This window comes from Oreochromis niloticus, linkage group LG16, assembly GCF_001858045.2.
Source record: "Oreochromis niloticus isolate F11D_XX linkage group LG16, O_niloticus_UMD_NMBU, whole genome shotgun sequence".
In the NCBI taxonomy this organism is placed as follows: domain Eukaryota; kingdom Metazoa; phylum Chordata; class Actinopteri; order Cichliformes; family Cichlidae; genus Oreochromis; species Oreochromis niloticus.
In genome coordinates this window covers 22,439,356-22,466,270 of record NC_031987.2, presented here as the reverse complement: position 1 = coordinate 22,466,270, position 26,915 = coordinate 22,439,356, and the positions used below count along the sequence as shown (strand labels likewise).

General features: G+C 48.7%; 1 protein-coding gene across 1 annotated transcript in view; it reads left to right on the top strand.

Moving 5' to 3' along the window:
• The first annotated feature begins 3,556 nt into the window (after positions 1–3,556).
• The window catches only part of bcor (BCL6 corepressor), a 33,887-nt gene continuing 10,528 nt past the window's right edge, over positions 3,557–26,915 (top strand). Inside the window, exons 1-9 of the mRNA XM_025903729.1 lie at positions 3,557–3,577; positions 14,469–14,550; positions 14,744–17,890; positions 19,390–19,446; positions 19,992–20,151; positions 21,194–21,532; positions 22,612–22,896; positions 24,223–24,506; positions 25,997–26,281. Of these exons, the coding sequence (XP_025759514.1) occupies positions 3,576–3,577; positions 14,469–14,550; positions 14,744–17,890; positions 19,390–19,446; positions 19,992–20,151; positions 21,194–21,532; positions 22,612–22,896; positions 24,223–24,506; positions 25,997–26,281 (4,641 nt within the window). The 5' untranslated portion in view covers positions 3,557–3,575. The remainder of the gene's footprint in view (positions 3,578–14,468; positions 14,551–14,743; positions 17,891–19,389; positions 19,447–19,991; positions 20,152–21,193; positions 21,533–22,611; positions 22,897–24,222; positions 24,507–25,996; positions 26,282–26,915) is intronic.

The following is a 26,915-nucleotide window of genomic DNA, read 5'->3' as shown; positions in this document are numbered from 1 at the left end:
TCACACACAGCCATAAAAGTGAAGCCATTATGAAAAAAGAAAAAAAGGGCTGGACTCGCTCTCCCCAGACCTGTTTATGTGTCTCCCTCAGACTCTCTGTCAGCGAAGGTGTTTTTCTGGAGCTGCAGCTGTGTGTTTTTGTGTCCAGCGCCAGAAATCTGGTTTGCCCTGCGGTTTCTCCCAGCAATATTCATCCTAATCCAGTTTCCCAGTGAGTGATGGAGAGAGCCACTTGCCATCAGCGCCCCTCGAGTCAGAGCTGGAGGGGGAGAGAAGAGAGAGGAGGGTGTGTGCAGTGATGTCTGTCTTTCCAAAATGCCCTCTGACTTCCTTTTTCCTGACTCTAGACTCTGTCACGTGAGCACTGTAGGTTTTCCATATTTGTAAACGATCTTCCTGAGAGCCTTCTTGGTGACTTTGTATTAAATGGAGGCTCATAATAAAGCATACTGTTGGGACAGTTGGACAGTTCTGAAAAGTAGCCCGTCGAATCCCTTTATAAGCCAGTATTTACACTACAGCACAAACAGCCCGTGCTTTGCTAGGAGATCTCAGGGTTGCCAGGTTGGATCCTACCTGCAAAAATCTGGGCAGCAGAAGTGAATGGGACATATGGTGCAATGTGGCTGAACGTGTAGAGCATGACACTCACTTTGCCAAGGCTAAAGATGGTGTTATATGTAGTGGGGGGAAATAAACGTTGGCATATTTCTTTAGCCTGGAAAGAAACATTTTAGCAGAACCAAAATCTGGCTACAGAGCTACGAGGGCAGTTTGTCACATGCCAGCTGCCGCTTGTAACTACATAAATAATACATCTTAACCAGGATAGTCCAGAATGCGTAGTTTAGAGTCTCGGCTTGCTGTGTTTGATGGAATAAAAAGATTATTGTGCGTCCTGGGCCTTTTTTTTCAAAATGTTATTGCAATTCCGTTACCTCCCTTAGATCCACAGGAAAAGTGGAGGAGAAAGCAAAACACCACCAGCAGTGACTGAACGTTAAAGTTTATCTTACAAGTCTCATTCAGCCAAGTTCATTATCTCTTCTTTTTTTCTTAAGAAAGACTCAAATATTGCCTAATTCTTCTATTCTTGTTTAATGTAATCCATTCATTGTCATGCTCCTAAAACCAACATGAAAAGTCTATTGGATGGTGTGTGTTATGTGTTACACACGGTCCCATCTGTCAGCAGCTCCTGTTCAGCCTCTCCTAAAGTGAGGTATTTGAACGACAAGCTACATCCTCGCCGGCTGGTGAAATAGGAGTGGGCAACAGCTCCTGGGAAACCGTGACGTGAACCTGCTCTGTGGCAGTGAAGCTTTCTGTCATCGTTAACCTTCAAGGTCAAAGGTGCCAAGCGTGCGGCCTGTGGGCTCAGAAGTGGTCCGCTAAAAGGTCCAAATCTGTCCAAAGTGTGAAGATTTTAAATGAAGGGCAGATGAGGATGTCAGGACTTCTCATTGCATTTTTCTTTTTCCTGCACCAGGAAGTGTTGTGTTGCAATCCAAACAAGAGGTCTGAATCATTTTCATTTTTCAAACTTTCCTGCTTACAAAGATAATAACCACGGCCTACCATAGCAGTGGTTACACCATAGGGCCGTGCCCACGTGTTTCACTGGGTCACGATGGTAGTGTTTCATTGTAATGAGAGCAAAGAGCCCATCATACTTCTGTTTCTTAACACATTTAAGGCTGTTCCTTTTTTGTGGAACCAGCTCCCAGTTTGGGTTTAGGAGACTGACACACTCTCTGCTTGTAAGATTAGGCTTAAAACTTTCCTTTTTGATAAAGCTTATAGTTAAGGTTGGATCTGGTGACCCTGAATCCTCCCTTAGTTACACTGCAGTAGGTCTAAGCTGCTGGGGGCTTCCCATGATGCACTGAAAATTTCTTCTTCACCCACCTCTTTTCACTCACTATGTGTTTATACTCCACTTTCCGTGTTTAATCAATAGTTCTCATTAATGTTCCACAGTGTGCCTTTGTACTGTCTCTCTCCCATCACACCAAACCAGCTGCAGTGGATGGCTGCCCCTCACTGAACCTGGTTCTGCTACAGGTTTCTTCCTGTTAAAAGGATTTTTTTCTTATCACCATCACCAAGCCCTTACTCATATGGGGATCATCTGATTGTTAGGGTTTTCTCTGTATTATTGTATTATCTTTACCTTACAGTGTGAAGTGCCTTTAGACGCCTGCACTTGTGATTTGGCCTTATGCAAACAAAATAAAACTGAAGTGAATAGAGCCCACTCTGGGTGAAATTTTAGTTTATGTTCTAATTGTGGCCCGTGAACTTAAATGTCAGGGTATGGCTTCATTTTGCAGTCACAGCGGTAGTGATTTGATTGGAGTCTTGTTGCAGCAGCTTTAGAGTTATGTCAACAACAGTGCATGACTCAGTCCCGTGCTACCTTATCTGATAAAAGCTGAGTCAGATTTAGATTTCTTTGTCAGACTTTTTCTGCTTCTTTATGAATGTTTTTCCTGTCTCTCTTCTCTCACCATCAACTGCTCAAGGCAGACAGCTTTCCCCTCCCCGAGCCTGCTTCTGACAGAGATTTTTTCCTGTTAAAAGGGAGTTTTTCCTTCTCGCTGTTGCCATGTGCTTGCTCACAGGGTATCATCTGATTGTTTGGCGCTTTCACTTTTCTTTGAAGGTCTTTATCTTGCAATATAAACTACCTTGAGACGACTGTTCTTGTGATTTGGTCCTGTACAAATCAAACTACACTGAATTGATTATACTTTTTCAGGTTCTGCAGGGCAACACCTGGTGTGTCAGTGGACAAGCATCATTTAAGTGAAGCAAGGCGTTTCCTTTTTTCACGCTATGCTGAAATTATTCTGAATGCAGCCTTGTTGTACAGCAGCACCAGCATAGACAGCTCACTAACTCAAGCTTTTTCATTTGTCTGAAGAGACACAGGTGAAAAAGAAGTGTTAAAAGAAGTGTGTCTGGTTGTACATATGTGGTCATAAAATGAAGGAAGGAACTGCAGAGAGGTTTAACCAGCTGAGACTGAGCAGAGTAACCCGCCTGCCCCACTCCTTGCCAGATGTTGGCTGAGGTGCATGATTTTATAGGTTGTTGACCCAAAAAAAAAAGAAATTAAACCATTTTTCCTATTGATTAAACATTTCAACGCGAATGACAATGATTTTAACACCTCGCAAACGTCGCTTTCACATCGACTTGGTTAAGTGTGAACACGGGGCTCAGCTGTCTTGTGGTTTAGCAGCTGTGGTTGCAGTGGGATAGGTCTCATTTTTGAGAGGTACAGGTGGAGCTGATCAGAGCAAACGTGCCCGGCAGTTCACCCTGAAGATATTTAGGTTTGGGAGAAAAAAATAAAAAATAAAAGGCTCTTTAAATTGCCCGCAATAGAAACTTGCACCATGGTTTTTTCACCTCGAGTTATGTCCAGCCTGAAAAAGCGGTGCTCTTGTTGTACGCCTACCCAGCTACCTTTTCTTTTCATTTTGCAGAGGAAGCCCTTCTCTCATCCACGTGCCTCTGACGCCAAACTTTTGGCCTTTGCGATGAGTTGAGCTTCTAAACGCGTCCATATGTGAGTGCTCTGTGAGCTTTGTTTATTTGTGTATGACTGTCTGGTTTAACTCCTACTTTCAACAGCTGTGGCAAATGCAGCCAGACCTTCCATTGCCAAGTCTCCCTCTTTTCCTACTCCTACTCTGCTTCTGTCTGTCTGACTGTCTTTCTGTCTGTGTCTGTCTGTTGGCTTTCCTCTCTTTCTGCCTGGAGCTCTCTCTCTCTCCCCCCCCCCCCCCCCCCCCCCCTACACACACACACACACACCCATGCAGGCACACGATCCACACACCTCAGGCTTGATATTCATAGCCTCCTCCTCCTTTACTTGACATGGGAGCCTTAACAGATGTGCCCCAGCCTTGAGCAGCTTCCCCCTCTCTCCCCCTCTTCTCTCTGTGTCTCCACTGCCTTGTGCTTTGCAGATTTTACCTTATCTCATCTCAGGGAAAAAAGGGACCAAACTGGCATTTAATTTGAAAATAAAACAGTGGAGTCAAAATTAGAACATTCACGAAGATGTGGATGAAATAAGGAAGCTAAGAAGATGCTGCTGTTAAAAACATAAACCCCCATGTATGTGTGGTTAGGTTAGAGTATCAGGTCATCTTAATTACCTTCACTCTTTCAAGAGACAGAAACAGATTTACATGCATATATGTAACTTTTCGTTATGTCTCTTTATATATTTAAACACAAATGTCCGTGTATCTGTTACTAAACTGCACATTGAGATCTAGAAACCCAAGTCCTTCATTGAACTTTTCCTTTAGTCAAATACCTATTTTCATTTTTCATCACTGAATTATTCTCAGTTAAAACCTCAGCTATTCCTGTTTTGGAGTTTCGGCGGCTCTCGTGTGTGTGTGTCGGTGTTTCTGTGTGTGTCTCTCTTTGCGCGTGCGCGCGCAGTGAGTGCCGTGAGCTGGAGGCTTATGGTAATTGCGGTCTCCCGACTGGCCTTCTGGGTAGAGCTGCGCGAGTGGGAGTGGAACGAGCCGCACGGTCTCGGCAGCGCTCATCCATTCTGTGCGGCACTCCCCGTACAGCTCCGTGCGTCCTCGGTGCGAACCGAGGGCTCCGACCGGGCTGTTGTCTACGATCCTCGAAGGAAACGCGCGGGACGGAAAGCTACACGGAATAACCTTCAGCAAACCCTCTGCGACACAGATTCCGCTGTCGGAGAGGACATGGAGTGACGGAGAGCTGGAGAAAGGGGCTTTTTCCGAGGACGGCGTGCTCCGCTGAAACCCAACATGGCGCTGCTGCGCGGTACGGCCGAGCTGAATTAATTTCTCCGCGAATTCGCCGACCTCGTCACCTGTATCCTTCAGGGGTCCGGGCCATACGGCGCAGTGCTCTCCGACTTAAAGGACCTTAACGGATTTTCTTTAGTGGATTTCTCTGTATCCTGCCGTTTGTTTTTGCTCGGCGCAGGATCTTTTTTTGTTTTTGCTTTATGGAAACCCAAGTGACATTTTCAGCAGCAAAAACTCCGCTTGAAACATAGTGGAATGGATGAGAGCTGCTTGTAGACAAAAGAATAAAGACCCAAAGCTTTATATGTAAGACTTGTTTTGTTTTATGACAAGTGAGTAACCTGTTAGGCACTTTTAGTTGTTTTTTTTTTTCTCCCTCTGGCCGGGATCGTCTGTCTCCAGCGGACAGGACCGTGACCGGGCAAGTCTACGTACGCACGGATCGCTGCCCTTCCAGTTAACTTGGGAAAAAAACAGGGGGGAAAAAGAAGAAAAGAAAAAAATAAGGCGTGAGTTGGGGCGCGCTGAGCACGGTTGGAACTTGCACCAATTAACCAGGTGAGGCAATCAATGGCAAATCAGAACCTATTTTCTTTAACGTGTGTCTTTGATGTGAAATCCCTCGCGTGACGATCGAAAACGTGCAGCGCTCAGTTTTTTTAATGGCAGTATAACGGCCAAGATGTTTTAAATGATCCTGTGTTTTCATGTGGTTTGTTTTTGATTAAAAACAGTCCCCTCGTGGGGCTGAATGTAAGCGCGATCGTCCAGTGTTGTGCGCAGACTGGGGAGAGGATCGGCCACTTCTAAGAATAGCGCATAGGGTGGTCTTTGTGCGTTTCGGCGGGGCAGTGGCATGTGGTTGATAAATAACACACACACACGCACACACACACACAATTATCCGAGCATGAGTTTGCCCTTTTAACAACTGCCCTGTCAAGCTGATAGAGGTGAGAAGGACATCCCAGAGATTAGCGAACTTGAAAGTGGCGCCGTCCTCGAAGGTGACTATTCAGGCTTTTCGCACCCTATTGTGTGACGAAGAGCGTGAGTGTGCCTGTGGGGCTGAGGGTAGGTAGGTAGTGTGTGTGTGTGTTTGTGTGCGTACGCGTGTACGTGCGCGCACACGGGAGCTTCTGCGCTAAACAAGGTTACGGAATCCAGCCTCGCCCTGCCAAAGGCGAGCGAGCGCTGCTGCTTCGTTTATGCACAGTTCAGTTCAGTTGGAGGGCATCCCCGTGGTGTGTGCGTATATATGTGTGTGTGTGTGGGGGGGGCTGTTGGTGTGCCGCGGAGTGTGTGTGTGTGTGTCGCGGGGGAGGTTTGGTTTGGACGGAGTGGACGCTGATGATCTCTTGTCTCATCAAAGGTATAGCGCTGGGGGAAGAGACGGGACGCGGGGGCTGCACCGCTCACCTTCGTGTCTACTTGATGGAAACCGCTTTGTCTCTCGCTCTCGCTCTCTCCCCACTCACACGCCGAGTCTTGCAGGTGTTTTCGGATATGACTTTGCGTTACACTCATACAGGCACACTTGCTGTATGACTAGGCTTTGCAATGCAGGGGATTATTCTTTGCGCACGGAGACTCGTCGTAGCGCCAGTTTGGATCTCTCCCCCCCCTTCCCACCATCTCCACCTCTCCTCCTCCCGGAGCTCCGATACGCGCTGCTCTCTTGTACAGAGAATGTGTCACCGGGACGTTTTTAATAAAAAAAAAAAAAAAACCCAATTACTAATAATAATAATGATAAACTTCCCGTCACGATCGTTTTCTCCACCCCCCCCCCCCCCCCCCCACACACACACACACACACTCACTCCACTGACTTACACTGCGCTAACTTTAAAAATCGTTTTCGCCACCCTCCCCACGCTGTTGTGCGCGACGTCAATCGGCGCGATCCGCTTCTTCCACAATTGCAGTTTAATTGAAAATAAGCGCCGCGAGGCGCGTTGGATGCGTTCCAAACTGAGTCGTCTTTTACCTCGCGATTCTTTGAAGCTCCTCTGTGAGCAACGCAGACTGCTTTTCACGCGCGTCAAAGCAGCGTTTATCCGAAGTTGGGTTTTTTGTTTTTTTCATTTATTAGAAGGTTGATGTTATCGGACCACATTTTCCACCGCAGACAAGACAGTGAGAGAGATTCGTATCTGGGGAGTTTTCCTTCTGTGCTGCCCTGCCTGCTGCCTGTCCTGGAGCCACGCATGCACTAATTAGGGGACGCTCTCTTAGGACGATCGATGTGCCTCATATTGGCTGGCTCCAGCTCATTGACGAGCTGAGTGAGGGAAGCAGCTACTAAAAAGACCACTTCAGCCCCAGCAGCCAATCCGCGCAGGATAAACGGTCGAAGAATCACTTGTAATAACGCGAACGTCTGACGGCTGCCAGCAGGCTGCAGGAGCAGGACCTCGTGTTGGGACACTGGAAAGGGGTGGGTGTGTGGGTGGAGGGGTCAGTTTCAGGTGGCTTTGAGTCAGAATAAAAGAGCTGTTTATATTTAAATTAAACGTCGGTCTTACTTGGGATGGCAGAGAAAAGCTGGACATCTGGAAGGCATTTATTTGAAGTTAAATGTGACTTTGCGTGACATTTGGGGAGGACAGTGGGGCTAATTACTTACTGAAAGGGTATTTTTAAGTTTAACTTCTATTACAATTGAAATAACTGTTCAACAACTTTTGCTTGTGTGTTCAGTGACGATCTCAGGTTTAGTCCGACTTGGGTTTATTTTTTTTCTCGGTGTCCAAAAAAACAGTTACGCACGGATTTCATTGCGCCCCGTGGAATAAACACTATCTGCAGAAACTTTGACGGCTGCTTAGTTTGATTCGTCTGCAATAGAGTCTGGTTCCCAAGCGCTGCGCGCCGTGGAAGCCTAAAACAAATACTTCGCATTTGTGTGGGCCGAGTTTATTTTTAGCGAAAGCTCGTCGGACTGTTTTGCGCATCATTTTTCCACTGTGCGCCGTGAAGTCAGTGTGGGACTGATCTGTTTTCCAGGTGTCGGAACACAGAAAGGGAGGGCTGCTTACGCTAGATTGACATACTTGAGTTTTCTCTCTCGCGCTTTTCACACGAGAAGACTTCACACTTCTTCCACAAACAGTGTTGTATTGCCAAGGCCCATTAACTGTCAGAGTGCGGTTCAGTGCCACCCCCACCCCCATTTAGCAAAACAGGATTGCATCTGGTGCTAATTTTATTAATTAGACATCATTTAGAATCAGAAACGTGCAAAGAAAAGAGGGGGTTTATTAATTACTTTCACCTTTGCCAGCGTCACCTCGCTTGCATACGTACAGCCAATTCATGTGCAGGTTTTTAATCAGCAGAGGTGGGGAAGTGATGTGTGAAGCATTAAAGCCATTTGAGCAGGCAGACGTCGAGAAATCCGCAGTTGTAAAAAGCGCAGAGGTCCGTGTATACTGATGGGCGCACAGTTCACCTAGAGGCAGCAGCAGCCTCGGGGACTGCCGGACTTATTGTCCTGCTGAGTGATGTGTGTCAGCGTAGTGCTCCGCGGGCGGGTGGGGGGGCTGGAGCTCTGCTTGCCTTTTAAGAGAATAGAAACAACCCTCACCACCTCCATTTTAAACCAATTAACCCCCCCGGTGTTTGTCCGCTTCTAATCCGGAATCAATAGGGACCACGCGGGGAATATTGTGAGCAGAGAGAGCGTGTCATTACAATCACGAGACCCGCTCCTGCTTATCAAACCTTCCGAGCTCTAAATAGTCGAGCTGAGGAGGGGGGGGGGGGGGGGGGGGGGGTAAAATTCGTCAAAAGAAATGCCCTGTGTCCCGGTAAACATCCAGACAGAAATATGAAGGCGCTCTTATTGTTGTCGCGCTCCTTTGTGTGTGTCTGTGTGTTTGTGTGTGTGTGTCTCTCACACGCATGGATATAAAACAACAGGCTCGTCGCTGCCGGCGCTGCACTCGCTGCTGAGGCGAGATGCGTGTGAACAAAAGCGGGAGGCACGGCAGAGAGCCGAGGAGAGATCGGTTTTCCAGGCGCTGCGCAGCTCCCGGAGGAGACGTCACGGTTTGATTGAAGCTATGCTCCATGCTGGCCTCCCGGGACCTCGCGATGAAACGGGAGAACCCACCCTCCCCTCCGCCTTTTCTTCCCCTTTCCCTCCTCCTCTCGCTCTCTCTCTCTCTCTCTCTGAGAGAGAGAGCTTTTTGTTTCGACGAGGTCTGGAGCTCACGGGTCACTTCCCCTCCCACCCCCTCTCTCCACTGCTTTACCCACACAGAGAGGGGGGGCACATAGCATTATTCTTTCCTCTAGCAGCTGCTTTCTGGCGCCGATGACCCAGGGATGTTGGTTTAATAGCGATTTTTCTTTTGTAATCTTTTTTTTTTTTTTTTTTTTTAGACATTTGCTTATTTTACAGCAGCGATCGCTGATAAATGTCATCAGTGGTGGCTTAATGTAACGTGAACGAGTGGGGTGGGGGGAGGGGGCTGTAATTAAAGTCTAAATCTCACTCTGAATGGATTTAGTTTGCTGACCTCGCTCTGGCCCGCGGTGTGATTGATTTAGCGGCAGAGTGATGATGACACACCTCACCTCCTTCCTCCCGAGTCTCTGCAGGCTCGGTCTTGAAGCTTTTTTTCCTTCTCTTTTTTAGACCGCGTTGCGCCTCGGGCATCTCTGACGAAATCCCACAGACTCTTGGCAACGCAGCAGGTTAATAGCGACAGGAGTTTATTACGCCGACAGTCTTCAAAGCCAGGAATGCGTCATGCGCTGTCTGCACGGAACATCGCTCGAGCCTGTGTCGGCCGCGGAGCTTTTGACCTCGAGGTGGGGAGGGTGGTCACTTGGGTCGTACCGTGAGGGTAAACACTTAATTGTTTCAGCAGAGATTGTCTGGCCTAATTTACAGGGCGCAGTTAATTAAGCAGCGCGTGTGAAAAGAGGCAAAACATCCTCTTGTCTCCGTCTGCGCGAAACACTTTGGAACTTCAGCCTTTGGAAAGTTGCGAACAAATAGAGGGCACATGAAAGAGGATCATTCCTTCATCATCATGTGCTTTTATCAGAAACACATGAAAGCAATGCCAGCGTTTCCAAAAACCTCCGGTAAACGCGGGCCGGCTCGTGCATGCGCATCTCTGTTACAATCGGGTCCTTTGGTGGCATAAAGAGCCATTTAGTCCTCATTTGGCCTGGGATGAATAGAGCCAGTTCAGCAGCCGCCGCCCGAGCCCTGGTGACAGCACTGGAGGGAGAGCGAGGGGGAGGGGGCTCACAATGTCGCCGTTGTTGACGGCCGTGTTGCTGCGGGGGGGAACTGAACCGTGCACCGACTTGCGTGCGGCTGTGCAGCGGCCCGGGAGGACGCGGGGGGCCCTTGTTTACAACTGCGCCGCTAATAATGTGACAGCTGAAGAGGCGCCGCCATCTCTCCTTCCAGCTCCGCGCTCCGGCAGCAGCGCGCCTCTCCTCCGAGTCCCCGCACAACATTTATCTCCTCCATCTCCTGCTCACCCCCCACCCCCTCCCTCCACTTTGCGCTCACAGCTCTGTTAAATCTGAAACTACAGCGAGAAACAGCGTGTCAGCTTTCCATAGATTGCGCAGCCTGCGCTGAGATGATCAATTGGTCCATTTGGCACGCGTCGGCCCGATAATCAATAACCATTAAAATTGGGCCGGCGTTCTCTTCCGAGTTTTTTTTTTTTTTTTTTTTTTTTTCCCCTTTCCCGGCTCATTACGGTGCTGGGTGTTAATGCCGGGGATCGGGTGACCTGAGGCGGTGGAGTTTGTAGCCAGACTGTAGTTGCTGTTCACGCTGTTCACGTGTTTTGCCGCAGATGTTCTCCGCCGTGTGCGCAAAAAAATTCCTTTCGTTTCGAGTGCGCGTAAACACACCGCCGTCACGGTGATCCCGTGTGTGTGGGAGAGCGGGTGCGTGTGCGCGCGCACCCGTATTTAATCCATGTTTATCCCCACCCCACCCCCGTCGCTGCGGAGATTATCCTGCGTCACAGTGCATTTTTTCTTTTTCTTTTTTTTCAGAGCTGATCGCAGCTCTGCCGCTTCAGAGAGTCTGGCAAAGCTCCAGGGACAAAGAGCGAGAGGGCGCCTATGTAGCCTACACTCTCCCCCGGCGCACAGCAGAGACCCGCCGCCCGGTTTCCTCGTTTAGTCTGAGAGAAATTCAACAACAGGGTCGCGCGGCGGGCTGATCGTAAAAACGGAACAGCCGTGCTTAATATATGTCCCGAGCTCTTTCACTGAAACGTATCTAGGCGGTCATTTATCAACTTTTAAAAGGAGATGAGGCCTACACACGCGCGCGCGTTATTGGTATGCACGCAACCACTGCGCTGCGCGGGGAGAGGCCTCAGCCCTGGAGGAAATGATGAGTGGTGCCGGTGTTTGTTCTGGTGCGCCTGCCGCGGGTCACTGAGAGTTCAAGTCGCTGTCATCGGAGACGGGAAACAAAGGAGAAAGGAGGGAGAAGCGGGACTGTCTTCTGGCTCTCCTCTCCTCTCCTCCCTCTCTCCTTCTTTTTTTCATCAGTCTGTCTCTTCGGCTTTGTTTACAGCTGCTCCGTTGAAACGCAGCGCTGAAACCAGGTTCCGCTAAAAAACACCCGGTGGTTTTCAGTTTAATGGTGCGCGTCGGGGCTGCGCTCCAGCGGTCTGGTTTATAAACGCAGCAGCACCGACCGCTGCCCCCCCTCCCTCCCTCCCTCCGCCTGCTGCAGGCCAGCGTGATGGATTGGACGGCCGTCGGGAGTTGTTTGTTGCGCAAACTATTCTTAGCCAGTGGGGTTGGGCGTCAACACGCTGCCTTTTCCCTTCTCTCCCACCTCCTGCTTTTCTTTTCATTTTTTTCTTTCCATCTATCCACTTACAGTGAGAAAGTATGTCAGGACTTACTCCCGGAAAATCCTCAAACACCTATTTTACAGGGTTCTAATGACACCTTATCTGCTGGCGTCTTGATAGCCTGTAGGCCCTGATTTAATCTCTTCCTGCCTGCACACGCGATGTGGATGTGAGCTGAGCAGCAGGTTTTAAAGCGTCTAAAACAAACACCAGCCCATTTATCATATTAACATAAACATATGAATATATATCCCATTAATGTAGCACTGCTTTAGGAGGCAGAAAGAAAGCTTTAGCGTTTTCGCGCAATTCTGAAGTTCATGCCAGAGACAGTCCGCAGACGCGCATTCTCCCCCCCAGCGTTTATCAGGTGTCTCATCGTGACTTTTGCCCCGATACAACCTCTTATCTCGGCCCTGGTGCTGCTCATTTCATCTAAGAAACGGGAGTCTGACTAAAAATAGTCTAGGGTAGAGATAGTACTGTCATAAAACGCTCGATCTCCAAGTTGTTGTTTTTTCCTTCCAGAGAAGCTCAGCAGATTTATGTGTTTATGATAAAGGGAAACATTTCAGAATCAGAAAGACTTTATTTATCTCCAAGGGGCAATTTTACTGTATTAGCGGCTGAAGTTTTCTTCCATTTGGACAGAAACGCTGGTAAAGGTTTGAATGAGGGTGTTTTGTGTCCGCTGCTGTTGTAGCTGTTTGCTCTGGTTGAGCGCAGACTTTTCAGTGCAAGCGCAACACGATCCGCTCTTTGAGAGCGGCACGCAGAGAAACGCGCTGAGGAAGGAGCGATGTGATTTCTCAACAGCGTCCGCGTGCACTGACGAAACTCCTGCAGCTGAACACGTGGTCGTACACACGTGCGTATACACCGTCTCGCTTTTGCCCACGAACGCGCACACACGCTACCCGTTTCGCTTCCGTCAGACGCGGATGATGTTGATGGTGGACTGGCGGCGGAGTTGTGGCTCAGGGTGGTGGTGGGGGAGGATGGGACACGGAGAAGCCGTGTCGAGGGGCCCACAACAGGCTGATTAATGTGCCCCGGGTCACGGCAATAAAAGTGGCGTGCCAGCGGCGCGGCAGCGAGGCGCAGAGGCGTTTTACTGCAATGATCGAGGGGCCGTGTTTCTCTGCAAAGCTTCATTTTTTCCCCTCTTTAAAGCCTCTTCTCTCTCACTGTCGCTCACCGCACTCCTGTGTGTGCTTGCTTACCACGGCTACCCTTCAAAAAGGAAAAAAAAAAAAAAATTACGGTAATTAGGAATCGAGTCAGAATTCAAAGTAAAATATTTCCAAAATCCTGAAAAGGGGATCAAATTTAAACATTTTTTTCATCCTTTCATCTGTTTGATGGTTTTATTACATTTTTAATTTTTAGGGGGAAATGAAGCAGACCATTCTGTTGGTGTTAAGATACCACTTGACCCGTTAAGGGTCCGAAAATATTTAATTAATATCTCTATTTTGACATTTGCGCAAATAAAATATTTGAAACCGTGTGTGTGTGTGTGTGTGTGTGTGTGGTATGTGACACATTGTTTTTCAGGGCATTGTGATGTCACTGAGGCAGTAATGAACATGCAGGGTTGACGTCGGTTGCCACTGCTCTTAAAAAAAAAAATCCTCGCTCTTCGGAAAGTTTCTGTACATTTGCTTTCCCAGCAGTTTAATTAAATTAGGCGTGTTTGGTTCTTTTCCCCCTTTTGAAATCGGACTCATCAGCACCCAGCTGAGAAAAGCACAGGTTTAGCAACCAGTTGTTGAATCTGTTGTCTTCAGAATTTGTTGCAGTAATGAATAATTGATAACCATCCTCTTGTAACTTCTCACATTTTCCCTATCATTACAAAAATACAACAACAATAACCCTGTTGTGCTCTGGCACTTTAAGGAAACTCTAATCTATACTAAACACAAGACGTTAAAGGACGTTTCACACAAACGGGGGTCTTGATGAAGATTTCTTTTTCTTCTTTCTTTTTTTGTCACTACCTCTGGACTTTAAAAAAAGTTTCCCCTTCTATTGTCAACTTAATTTTTAAAATTTATGATTTATTTTTCAAATCTATGGTTTATTTAAAATTTTGCACAGTCGTCTCTTTTCTCTTGCTGCCTGCTATTCTTTTCGTGTGTTTGTGTGTGCGTGCGTGTTCTGGTGTGAGTGTTTGTTGATCTGAAGCTCTGTGTTGGCGGGTGGTAAATGGTCTCCCACCGAATTGGTCTGTGATGCATAATCTTCCCTCGCTCTGCTGGCTGAGGCAGCCGAGGGGGCAGGTCAAAGAGGGCACAGAAAAACCAGTGTGTGAGGAACGTGACTGAATAGATGCAGCTTCACAGTGCACGTCTAGCCCAAGGGTGGGCAGGTTGGGGGTAATGGGAGGGGGATATGGGGATGGGGGAGATGTTGACAGATTAGAAGGGGCGGGAGTGGGGAGCCCACACTGTGCTTTCATCTCTAGCGAGCGCTTCAGTGGACAGTGCCATTTTGTCGCTCTTGCCTCGTTTCACTTGCACATCCCTGGACTGCGTTTAATCCCTGTTTAGCAGAGACACATTTGTTGCATAATTTAAGTCCTGGTAAGAATTAAAATGTGTTTTCTCTTTTGAAATCTTATGAACTCGCTTTTTTGTAATTGTTTGTTTGGTTCTTTTTGTTTTTTGCTTTTGCAGCAGGATTGCAACACAGCTGCGGTGCATGCCTGCGTGTGTGTGTGTGTGTGTGTTTGTGAGCGTGTGTGACGGAGCCAAGACACTGACAGCTAACTGTTTGCTCATCTCCACAGGGCAACATCTGTTCGTGATGTCGATGCTGAGGCACAAACCAACCTGGAACTAAGACAAGGGAACCATATCGCACAAAACATGGCAAGTCCCCGTGCTCATCCCCATGTACAGATTGTACTCATTTGTCGCATAAGTCACTTTAGCAAAAACAAGCCAAGATTTTCTTTTTCAATCTTTAGTAGTATTTTTTTCTTTTGTTTTTGTGCTGATGTACGGATAGGATTTTTTTTATTTTTTTTTGTGCTAATAGATGCTTTTTCCTTTGTTGCTGCAGGTGGATGCAAGGTTGACGCCCCTGGCAGCGATGGGGCTGGACCGAAGCACTCTTTTACACGATGGGCTTCATCTCCATGGTGGGGTTGTGTATCCAGGGATCAGAGCACTTCAGGCAGAGAAGGGCAGAGACGCGCCTGCACTTCCACTCACTTATAATAGGGATGGACTCCCAGAACTCATCTACAAGCCTGATGGCCCTCTGGACAGTCGTAAGACGGCGAATGGATACCTAGGCCTCTACAAGGGCGCTCATCCAAGTCTCCACAAGCCCGTGCTGGTTCCTGGAGCCGAAGGTCTCGGCTTGGAACGCAGAGTAGGCCCTGGAGAGAAAGCATCTGAACTGGGCTTGGCAAGTGCTGGTAGCAGCTACCTCCGCATGCCGTGGCTCAGCCCTTACCCTGAAGCGAGCATGTATCCCTTCATGGACACATCCAAGTATGCAGCTCTAAACATGTACAAAGCCTCTTTGCTCAGCCAACCCAACCCCTATCTTCCCCAGCACCTGGCCTATCCTTCTCTGTGTGCAGCCCAGGGAGGCAGTGTTACCCCTGCTGCAGCGGTCTCTGCTGCTGACAGGCTCTATTATATGCCTCCCTATCCTGCTTCTCCCATCTCTTCACCCCTGGTGGCACCACCTATGAGGATTCCTGCAGTCACAGTAGCCCCAACATCACTGGTACACTGCCAAGACAAGGGGCTTGGTGTTGCACCTCCGTTTGCACAGCAGCTTCACCAACCCTCACCTCTTTCTCAGCACCATCAAGCTTCTATAGACAGGGACCGCTCACCTAACAGGAGTATCAGACCGAGCAGACCTCCGTCCAGGAAGGGCTCTAGCAACAATATTAATACAAGTAGTACTATTACTAGTGGTAACAGTAGCCTGCCTACTGATTCCTCTCCTCGTGTTTCTTCTCGCCTGCCACAACCTCCCCTTCCTCCTGCTCTCCTCGACAATTCACTGGATTTGCAAAGGCCGGTTGCCAGGATAGGACAACCGGTGTCGTCCACTTCCTCAATATCTGCCTCATCCACGTCTGCACAGTCCATTCCTCTTACATTCTCTGTTAGCAGCATGGCATCAGAGCAGCCCTCTCCTGCCCGACCCAGCCCCCACAAATCAAGGCCAAGAGATGGGGCCCCTGAACCCAGAAATGCAGGAGTTGAGAAAAGACCCAGCAGGTCTCCCTCCAAAGCCAGCTCTGAGAGGCCAGCTCACCAACCACAGGCAACCAAAGACCCAGCAGAGAAGCCTTTGGATTTGTCTGGAAGAATGCTAGACTTTGGATTGCCCTCCAATGGATTCCCGGTTAAGATGGACGCTTCAGGTCCACGTTATGGACTTCCCCCTAACAGAGAGCTCTTAAAAGAAAACCTTTGCCCTTCTCCCCGTCCACATTGTGTGGTCAGCAGCACTTCTTCAAAGGTCTCAGACAGGCCAGAGATGATCAGCACTTTACACTCCACCTGGGTCGTACCTAGTCCATCACCTTCTCACGCACAGCACACACCGGGCCTGCCCACCTCCCCGAGACCTAATACAGACCTGGGTCTTTCACAAACTAAAGGCTCCTCACCCTCTGTTATCAAAAGTAAAGGTCTAGAGAGAGTACTCCCTCAGCAACGTAGCTCATCCTGTCCAAGGATAGAAGAGCCCAGCCACTCTTCGACTCAACCATCTGGCACTTCTGTGGTCAACTCCAGGGCTCTTTCTCCCAAACATAATGGTGAGTGGGTCAAACACAGCCCCAGCCAGTCAGAACATCCACCAGCTGTGGGTCACCACAGGGAGGGAACAGAGAAGCCTTCCCAGACCAGTAAGAGAGCTGAAACGACCCCAGATATGCCATCTTACAAGAGGCACTGTGTAGAGAACGGTCATCCTTCTGGACATCTGTACCTTTCACAGAATGAACCTTATCTAAACCACAGCTTGGCTTATGCCAACAGATACCTACCCTACCCCATCACAGACAACATGACAATACATTCTGTGCCAATTGGAGGAAAAGGCCCAGTTTACCCTCACCAAGTACTGCTGGGCAGCAACAGCCTTTATTCAACCCACCTGGCAGCAAAACACCCTTTACCATACCACAATCTCCCTGGTCCAGGAGGCGAATACCTCACTTATAATTCACAGGAGATGGCCCATCCCTTGATGCAGACGCACTCTGACAACAAGCTGGCAGAAAGGGCAGATGCAACACTGAAGTCCCGGGGACAGGAGAAATCTCGGGGAACTGTTGAAGAAGGTGGAAGCCACAGAGATAACAACACTGGGAAAGAGATAGGCGAAGGAAACCAAATGAAGCCTGACAGGGAAGCTGGAGCACAAGGACAGTGTGGCAGTCAAAGCAAACACCCCTCTTCCTCTTTAACATCCAGAGAAAAGATTGTCTGCATTGACCTTGTACACTCAGACACAGATATGGAGACTACACCATCAAGCCACAAACAACATTCTGCAGAGACCAGCACCAAGGCTTCCCAAAATGAATGTTGTCATAGTAACCAAAATCTCACAAAGACTGAGTATGAACCAAAACACCACCTTTCCCTTCCTTATCCGATCCACTCCAGACAGAGCCCTAACCTTAAGCCCAACCACAGTGACAGACAACCAGAAACTCCCTATGGGAGAGCAGAGGTTCCCCAGGACACTGGCTGTGCTGGGGCAACATCTAGCATATCCCCAGCTTCTCCGGGCCTGGTTGCCCGAGCAGAGGAGAGCTGTGAGGAGCAGAGCCCCAGCCCAGACCTTGAAGACCAAGATCAGAGCACCTTGCGCTGTGCTCGAACATCAGGGGAGCGCAGCTCTGGTAGGGACAAAGGGGACAGGGGGGACAGCAGAATTTCTCGCCTTACACAACACTGCACAGATATGGTGAAGAAATCAGACCTGGAAAAAGTCCCCAAGAGAGAGACTGAAAAAGAAGACAGTATTGTCGACCTGGGGGAGTCTCAGGGAGAAGGGGATGAGGAAGAAGACGGTAGCCAGACTTCATCTAAAAACTCTCGTAGATCCAGCCTGGCCAAAAGGATTGCTAACTCCTCAGGCTACGTTGGCGACCGCTTTAAATGTGTCACCACTGAGCTATATGCTGACTCGAGCAAGCTGAGCCGTGAACAGAGAGCTCTGCAGGTAAGGCTGCAAACAACTGTGCACGTTTGTGTATACATGCAATACGTAATGAACTGGGTTTAAGATAATTGATGGGATGGGAGAGGTTGTTATGAGCAACTTTTCTTATGTGCAGACATTTCAAACATACTTTGATTTCTAACATCCACACAGGAATAAAACCTCAAAGGCCACTCTGTTTTCCCCTGCTGCAATATTCAGATCAGCCTATAGAGCAAACCTTGCATGGAATTGGCATACTTTGCATACAATATAATTGCTGTCACGCTACTGTCCTGGCCGTAGATTTGATTGTCCCTTTAGTTTATCATTGTCTTAGGGATCTGGCCAGTCGAGACCCTCCTTAATGGGGTGGCAGTTCAAAGGTTAACCAGAGCTGCCATCTTTGTATGTTGATTAGTGAGCAGCCATTGTAAAGGTTATTTCTGTGCGTGTGTGCGTGTTTGTGTCTCCGTACGTGCTTGTCCTTGTGTGACTGCCTTGGGGCTAAAGCATGTTAGTGCTGAGTGTGCTAAAGAGACATGTACAGTAGTTTGGGAGCATGACTGTGGCACCCTCACAGTTCACACTGCCTTTGGCTACGCTTAACCCCAAGGTTAGGGCCAGTGGAGGGCTTGCAGTGTGCTTAACAACCAACAGCTGCCCTCTTCAGGGTTCCTCTACGGCTTTCTGCATGCCCCCATCCGCCATTCACTATCCTCACCCAACCCACCTCCCTCCGATGGCCTGCCCTGCCTGGTTGCTGTCCAAGGTCATAATTCTCCTCATCCCCGCTCCCGCCATTGGCTAAAATACCAGCCCTCCTAACAAAGATCACATGACCTCTATAAACATACTATTACAGCAGTATCACCTACATTTAGCTATTATCCACTGTCATTCATACATGCACACTGAGCTATTCATTTCAAACTGTTTATGTCTTTCGGGGTTGCCTTTTGCTCAATGCTGAGCACAGAAACACAAAGAAACACTATGCTATATTATCCACTGGCTCAGGGGCAGAAATGTTAATAGGTTGCACATGTCTGTCTATGTTGTGAATGCACCCTAGAAAACTGTGGTTTTTGTCTTTTGTCATGCTTGTCAATCCACAGCTGCAACTCAAAGCTATCAAACACTGGATTTCTGGATGCATAAAAAAATCAGATGTGGTCTGCTTGGATCACCCCCCGCCACCAAAAAGAAAAAAAGCGAGACAGCTCAAACTGAATTGGTGTCATCAATTATACCTCAAATATCCGTGTTATTTCCATTCAAATTTTCCAATTTGTCACTGGTGCAGTTCAGAAATTATTTGATGGTTTTGATGCAGTGTTAATTGACCTGTTGATTCACTTTAATTTGATTGTTATTTTTGTTGGGATTGTGGCTACCTATTCTGTGTAAAAGAAACATGTGGAGAAACGTAACGTAAATTCATTTATTTAAAAAAAAAAAAAGAAAAAGATGAAATGCTGGACAGATATATTGAGCCCCCCCCCGTTCTAATTGCTTAGATGGAAGTCATATCACGAGAGGGGAGTAATATAAGTCAACCTGCAGCTAACTGGGAGGTCAGTTCTTTACATTTCTTATCACATCTGCCTCTGACGGGCTCTGTCTCCTTTGTACTGTGTATCGCTGCACACTTCTTTTTTTATTTTTCCCCTCCCCACTCCCTTCTTTCCTCCTTTCCTCCTTTTCATCTCCTCTCTCCGCCTCAGGGCTTAGATGTATATGTTTCCAAGCCATGTTTATGTTTCAGGAAGGGAGAAGCCAGGATTTAAGCCCCAGAGCGCATGGACTGACAGTGGCTGCAGTAGTCTAACCTGTGTCTTGACGCCGTGCTTGTGATTTATCTGTCCTCCTTTGTGTCCTGCGTGTATTTGTGTGCGTGTGTGTTGTGAGTGGGGGGGGGAGTGGGGGGAGGTTAATTCTTTTGGCATATTCTTTTTTTGTTTTTTAAGACGATGTGATTTCTCATGCTTTTTTTTTTTTTGCTTGTGTAGCTGTTGAGGCCAGATTTAGGCTTAGAGAGGTGCGTGTGTGTGTGTGCGCGGCGTGGGCAGATGAGTGGTTTTCATGGGTTTTCTCTGCATTTTTGTGTGTGTACGCACAGCGGGCAATGATGCGGTTCTCGGAGCTGGAGCTGAAGGAGAAGGAGGGCAGCGGTGTGTGTGTGTCTGCCTCGGCAGCAGGACGGGAGCTGGCAGACGGCCAGCGCGGAGAGAGAGTGCTGGAGCACTGCCAACACACCACCAGGCAGGGAGAGAGGGAGGGTGAGTAACCCAGCACCACACACTCACACACACACACACATATATACAAGGCATGCACACACACACAGACACTCTGCAAGTGAACACTCACAAAAAAAAGGGACACACACGCACGCAAACAATAGGAGCGTACACACTCGCTCTCATGCACTTGCAGCAAATGCTGAGGCAAGACCGGGTCACTCTAAAAAAAGACACTCTTCCACTCACTCACACACAAGCGCGTCCGTGCACGCACTCTTACACAAGCTAGGCAGCGCAAGCCAATGAGCGGGCAAGAGAGAGACAGCAAGGGGGAGTTTTATTTTCAAGAAGCCTTTTGTGCTTATCTGCGCAGAGAGACGATGGCGAGGGGAGGGCAAGGGGGGAGAAGGAGGGGCAGGGAGTGCGTGAGTGAAAGCTGGGGTGGGGGGAGTTGGTGGGTGAAAGCGGATGGGAGAGCGCAACGGAAAGAGCGGGGTGGGGTGGGGAGCGGGGTAGTTACATTGGCTGGCAGCCCAGCTGTGTGTTGGAGCGAGGCCGCAGCTGACGTGTGAGCCTAATTATGGCATGGAGAGAGACAGAGAGGGAGTCGACCACGAGAGAGGGGAAGGAAAGGGGGGGGGGGTTAGAGTCACGCTCTGTGTGAGAAGGGCGTGGTGCGGTCATGGAGGGGGGGCGGGGGGATGACGAAAAGAGGGAGAAGGAGGAGGGATGGGAGTCGCCGTGCACAACGTGTGTGCAGGATGTTTTCGTGCCTCTCTCTGCTGGAAGTGTGCGCGGCTGCACTGAACCATCAGGCCACTGGCTCGGCTCGCATCAGATTAAAAAGTCTTTACCTCATCAAAGTTTTACTGCCTGTCTTTAAAGCAGAATAAAAGCTGGCTGGTGTTTAACTGGCATTCTCGCTCCGTCAGCCCCCACTAACCACACCTTGTGTCACCCTGTTTCCCTGCTTGTTTTCTGTCTGAAATCTCTTCCCGTGTGTCTGCACCCTTCCCATCATCTTATGTTTATTTTTCCTCTGTTCGCTTCATGCCCCCGTCTTCTCTGCTTTGCTCAGGTGTCCGGCCGGCATACGGAAACAACAGAGTTCCAGTCCTTCAGAGGTGTGGAGGCCAGAGGGAGCCTTTGTCCCATCCTCATGAAGCCCAAGATGGGGTCAGAGTTCCGGGCCAAGGAGGGCTAAAGGATGGTGTCAGGAAGGGGATGAAAGAGTGCGAGGAAGGTCACTGTGTGCCACCCACACTGACGCCATCAAAGGGCTTCCCTGATGAGAGGACTAGCCCTGGCTTTGGGGTCACCAGGAAACGCCCCCTTGGCCTCAAAGCGGAGGAGGAGGACGCAGAGATGGAGGGAGAAAGGGTGATCCACTCGGAGAAAAGAGCCAAGCTTTGTACGGGTGAGAATTTCACAAACACGCCTGCATCTCGCATGCCTCAAATAGCATTCCCTTCTGCTCTTCATCCTCTTTCCATGCATCCTTAGAATTCTGCCCAGTTAGTTTTCCTTCACTGTGTGATGCCGAGCACCGTTTCATCCCTTGTTCTTTTTTAAAAAAAATCCCACTTTTATTGTCACTACTTCCATCCCAATCAATTCCACCTCACATCCGTTCCATCACAACACTCGCTCTTCCTCCCCTTTCCCGCTCTCTGTCCTGTGTTTCGCTCTGTGTGGCAGCCAGCTCTGAGAAGTGTTTAATCCTGCCTTTGAGCGGAGTGCGAGAGAAGCGACGAAGAGGGACAGCCATTCCCTCGGTCTCTCTCTCTCTCTCTTCTTTCAGCACTGCCGTTCCTTCGCTGTGCTTACCCACCCTCTTCAAAGCTGCTCTTTTCTTCTCTTTTCATCTCCTTTCTTTTTTCCCTCATCTGTTTGGGTTTCCTTTTTATTTCTTTTCTCGCTGGCATGCGGTATCGTGCTTGTTCTCCTCGGCACTGGCAGACGAGTCAAATACCCGTCCCCTGTGAATTTCATGGGGGAGAACCCTCCCTCTGCTTTTCCAGCCTTTATTGCTTTGTTTCTCCACCCGACTCTTGACTTCTCTCCCCTTTCACTCCGCAATCTGTCTGCTCTACATCCTGCTCCCTGCCTCTCTTGCCTGGGTGTGTGTCACATGTAAGGCTTAGATGGGGTTTTACCAGCTATAAGAATGTCCTGATTAATGGCCTTTGTTCTTTGTGCTCTGTAGCTTGCATGTCAATATCTACAGTAGTTTTGCACGTTGCAGACTGTGAGAATGACGGCTTTAGAAAGCAGAAAACCTTTTAATCCAAATGTCAACTGAGAGACACTTAGAAGAAATCTTTTAAGTAGCTCATAATGCATTTTTCAGACTATCTAGCGTTTTTTTAAAATGACCTTTTTATAATAACTGAGGCTCGAGAGCTTGCTCTTCACATCTTTGCATCGAGGTTTAAACGCAAAAACCATAAAATTGTTGCGTTTCAAGCAACATTCTGTGTTTGTGTTCATCTGCAGACGAGCGTGAGAAAGCCAGCGCGGACGACGACGACGACGAGGAGGTGCGGAAGCTCAAGGTCTGCATAGAGCTCAAGGGACTGCGACTCAGCAAACCCGCCGCTGGCGCTGCTTCCCCTGATGGGTCCCAAATCAAGCAGGAGAGACCATGGCCTCAGCCCCGATTGGTTAGCCCTACCCAGGGCTTGCGTGAACGCAAGATCAGGCCCGGCGAGCACGAGGACAGAGCCGCAGCGCAGAGAAGCGAGATCAACAGGAAATGGGGCTGCGAGAAGCTGCCTAATGGTAAGAGTGAACCACCAGCCGTACAAACCGCTGAGTTCAGCTAGGGTAACGGAAATCTATCTTTGGCTCACGTTTCACTTTCTTGTTGAGCAGTCTGTCTTTAGGGGATTTCCCAAAAGCTGCCAGAGAGCACGAAGGGGGGGGGGATTCTTCCCCTGCCAGGGTAAAGGCTTGAGGAATCACAAAAAGGGGGACGCAGAGAACCACAAGATGAAATGCCCCTCACCACCCTCCCGGTGCGTGTAGATTTAGGCTTTTTTTTTCATGTTGAGCTGATCTGCAGCGGAATCTCTGTGAAGACGATTAAAAGGCAAATGAGGGGAAGTGGCTGGTGGAGGTATGTGTGGGCAGGTGTAGTGTGACTAATGTGTGATCAATTATTCTTTTTCTTTCCCCTTTGTTGGGTGGGTGAGGTAGAGGGGTCTTACTAAAGCCAGGGCTTTCCCTTATGAGAAACGCCAAATGGCGTCTCCGAGGCAGAAGAGAGAATAAAAGAGCAGTGGAGAGATTAAAGGAAGTGAATAAAGCAGAAGAGGGTTTGAGTATTTTCTGTCGAAACCACAGACCATTACTGGGCACTGATTTTTTTTTCTTTCTTTCTTTCTTTCTTTCTTTTTAATAATATATATTTATTTAATTACCTCTCACCTGTGACAACGGTTGTGTTGATGGTGACTGTGGTTATTCCACTGTGTCTATCCGTGTGTGTGTTTTTTTTTTTTTTTTTTTCCCCCTTCAGAAAACCACTAATCACATGAAATGCATAAATCTGCCTGTTAAGGGTATCGCATTGTAAAAGGCTGTTGTCTCTGCAACAAATTGCTGTTATTAAATTGTTATTCTAAAAGTTGTACTGCAGCAGAAATCAGACCTAGACCACATCGCGGAGTAGATTAAAGCGTGTTTGCAACGATCCTTAGGAGCAAATGTATTTCCAATAAGCTTTTTGACATTGAGGTTTCAAGGGCAGCTTTTTTATTTTTGTGTAAATATGTACTATAAGAGGCCGAAACCAGACAGTGCCACATTTGTTTAAGGAGATTACTCCTAGCTGTGTCCTTGCTGCAGTGAAGAAGTGCACAGGAATCACTATAGCGGTGTTTATGCGAGCTTGCGTGCGAGAGTGTGTTTTTTATTTTTTATTTTTTTCCCTGGGCGAGCAGGCATGCTGCGCTCCCAGACAGCTCTGTGTGCTCATTAATAAACCAACAGAGGGTGAGAGATGGCCTTGCAATACTTTCCTATCCTCGCACTCGCTCACTCTGCCTCCCTCTTTTCCTTCTCCAGGAGTAGCTGCTGCCGTCGCTCCCCTCCCCCCAGCCAGCTGAAGGACAGAGCGCACCCGCCGAACCCCTTCTCAGGTGACCGTGGCCTCAAGGAGTCCAGGAGGGGCCCCCCTCTCCGGCCCCAGAGCAGTCCGTGGGAGGTACCCCTCCCTCAAGGTCCGTCGCCATAGTGACACGGACAAACCCAAGGGCAAGCGGCCGTGCAAGACCAAACACACCAGCCAGAGGGAGCGAGAGCGGGAGAGGGAGAAAAGGAAAGAGGCAGCCGCCAGCAGCCCGGGCCAGCGTTGCGGGACTGAGCTGGGTAAAGCTGAGGATGACAAGGTGAGCGCGACCAAGACGCAGGCGTGTGGATGTTTGCAGCAGCAGCGGCAGAGTCTGTTTCAGTATGCCTGTTGGCGCCTCTGATTATGCAGCTGGGGAAGGGAGGGAGGGACTGAGGAAGGAAGTATGTTTACAATGTTTAGAGGACTGCTGGAGCTTTGACCTCCCTGCGCCCTCAGCGGCTCCCTGCGGAGGGCCCCGCGTGCATGTGTTTGTGTCTCTGGCCTTAATTGTCGAACGCGTGTCATCTTTTTTGTGTGTGTACATGTGTGTATATATATATATATATATATATATATGTGTGTAGATGAGAGACAGGGGTGTGAGTGTCTGCGTGTTCGCAAGCATTCAAAAACCCTGGAGCAATTATATATCACACTCACTTCTGAACACGCACACTTTCTCTCACTCGCACAATGAGGAATGTGGCAGCTACGACTGAGCGTTTGAAACGCCCGAGTTCAAAAGGAGGAGGAGGGGGGAAAAAAAAAAGAGCACGGGGGAAAAATTGAGGGAAAAAAAAGAAAAAAGAAGGCGAGTCGTTTTCCGCCCGTGCTGCTCTCCTCCCCTGCTCCTCCTCAGCCTGACAGCTGCTTCGACATGGAATTCCACTGAGAGGGCTCGCAGTGTTCGCACACACTCAGTCACACACGCACACACTCAGTCACACACGCACACACTCAAGCAGGCAACTCCCTCTCTCGTGCGTTGTGTTCAGAGGGCTCTGTTGGTTTAGCAGTTAAAGAAAAGTGGCGTGCCAACCTGCACTGTTTTTGGGCGTGAACACTCGGCGTGAAAGCTTTGTGTGCGAGTGTGTGTGTTTTCAGCGATGCATAGCGTGTCTCCCAGACACAAAAGTCATATATAAACACAGATGTTGTTGATGAAAAATCAATCTGAGTGTATATATACAGTAGGTATGCTGTTAAAGAGGTAGTTTGGAAGTCATGTGAGGATAGTTTCCTACACATACACCATGTATATAGTTCCACACACATATGTATACATATACACTGCTTTTTATTCTATTCTATTTATTATTTTTTTTTAATTTTTTCAGCCTTATTGTATATTGATTTCTCGTCTTCTTATTTTAGCACCTTTGTGGTCCAGCTACCCAATTTCGCTGTGCAAGAAACTGCACAATGACAATAAAAAGCTCTAAGTCTCTCTAAGTCTAAGTCATTGGGGTGAGGGGGGTCTAAACACATGGCTTAAGAACAGATTTAAGCTTCAAATTTCAGTATGAATTTTGGGCCCTGATTCGAATACTTAAACCACCTTTTTAATTGATTCTTCTTTTAACTTATTTAAAAAAGTGGATATCATTTCCTGTGCATGGATGCACATTTTAATTTCCCTCTGTGCGCGTGTGCGTAGTCTCATCCCTGTCCCCTTGAATGCTCGTGCTCGTGTGTGTCTGTGAATGTCCCGTCTGCTTCGTGGCAGGGACTGTAACGCTCTCTCCCCATCTCTCACTCTCTCCTCAGCTGAGTGAGCAGTGCAGCGCTCCGAGGAAGAGAGCCGCTTCTCCTAATCATTATCCCTGCTCTCCAGTCAAGCCCTGCTCCCCCACCGCGCTCTGTCCGCCCTCCCTGCAGCTCCAGGCTAATGACAGAGCGGGCGGTGTTCCACCAGAGCCGGCGGGCTTGCACAGAACTCCCCCTGCCGAGCCCTCCGTGGTGCGTCCGATCCCGCCAGAGGCTCGTCGGCTGATTGTGAACAAGAACGCCGGGGAGACGCTCCTTCAGAGAGCGGCACGACTGGGCTACGAGGTAATAGGCTTCAGTCGAAGTCATCCTCCCTTCTTATCTGCTTTCTCTCTTCGCAATTTACACCCTCAGACTTTGTCTTTTCCAAATCTCTCGCTTTCTCTCTCCCTTCTTAAATTGAGCTCATTTTCTCCACCTACTTTGTTCCTGTCTGTGACTCTGCCAGACGTCGCTTTACTCTTTTTCTTCTTCTCAGAGTTTTTGAGATTCTTCTTTCATCTGTCCTATTCTTCCTCTTCTTCCTTCTTCTATGATTTCCTCCTATTTCGCCCTCACTCGCGATTTCTACTTCACATGCTCCATCTTTTCGGCTCCTCTCGCCCGCTCTACTCTCTTTCTCTCTCTCAGGTTTCCGCTCTCTCCCTCCCCCCCCTTTCCTCTCAGCGCTCTCTTTCTCTTCCTCTCTTTGTGACTCAGATTGTCGTTGGCACCCCTCCTCTTCCCCACAAGTGCACCCACACACACACACAGCCTCCCCTCTTCTCTTCTCGCCTCGCTCCGCTCTCACATCTCATTAATTTTCCGTGAGGCGAAGTGTGACACACACCCCGGCGCGCACACACGCACAGAAACGAGCACGCGCAGGCAGCATGAGGGGATCGGTGGGATCATTATGCGCAGACTGATGCTCGCTGCC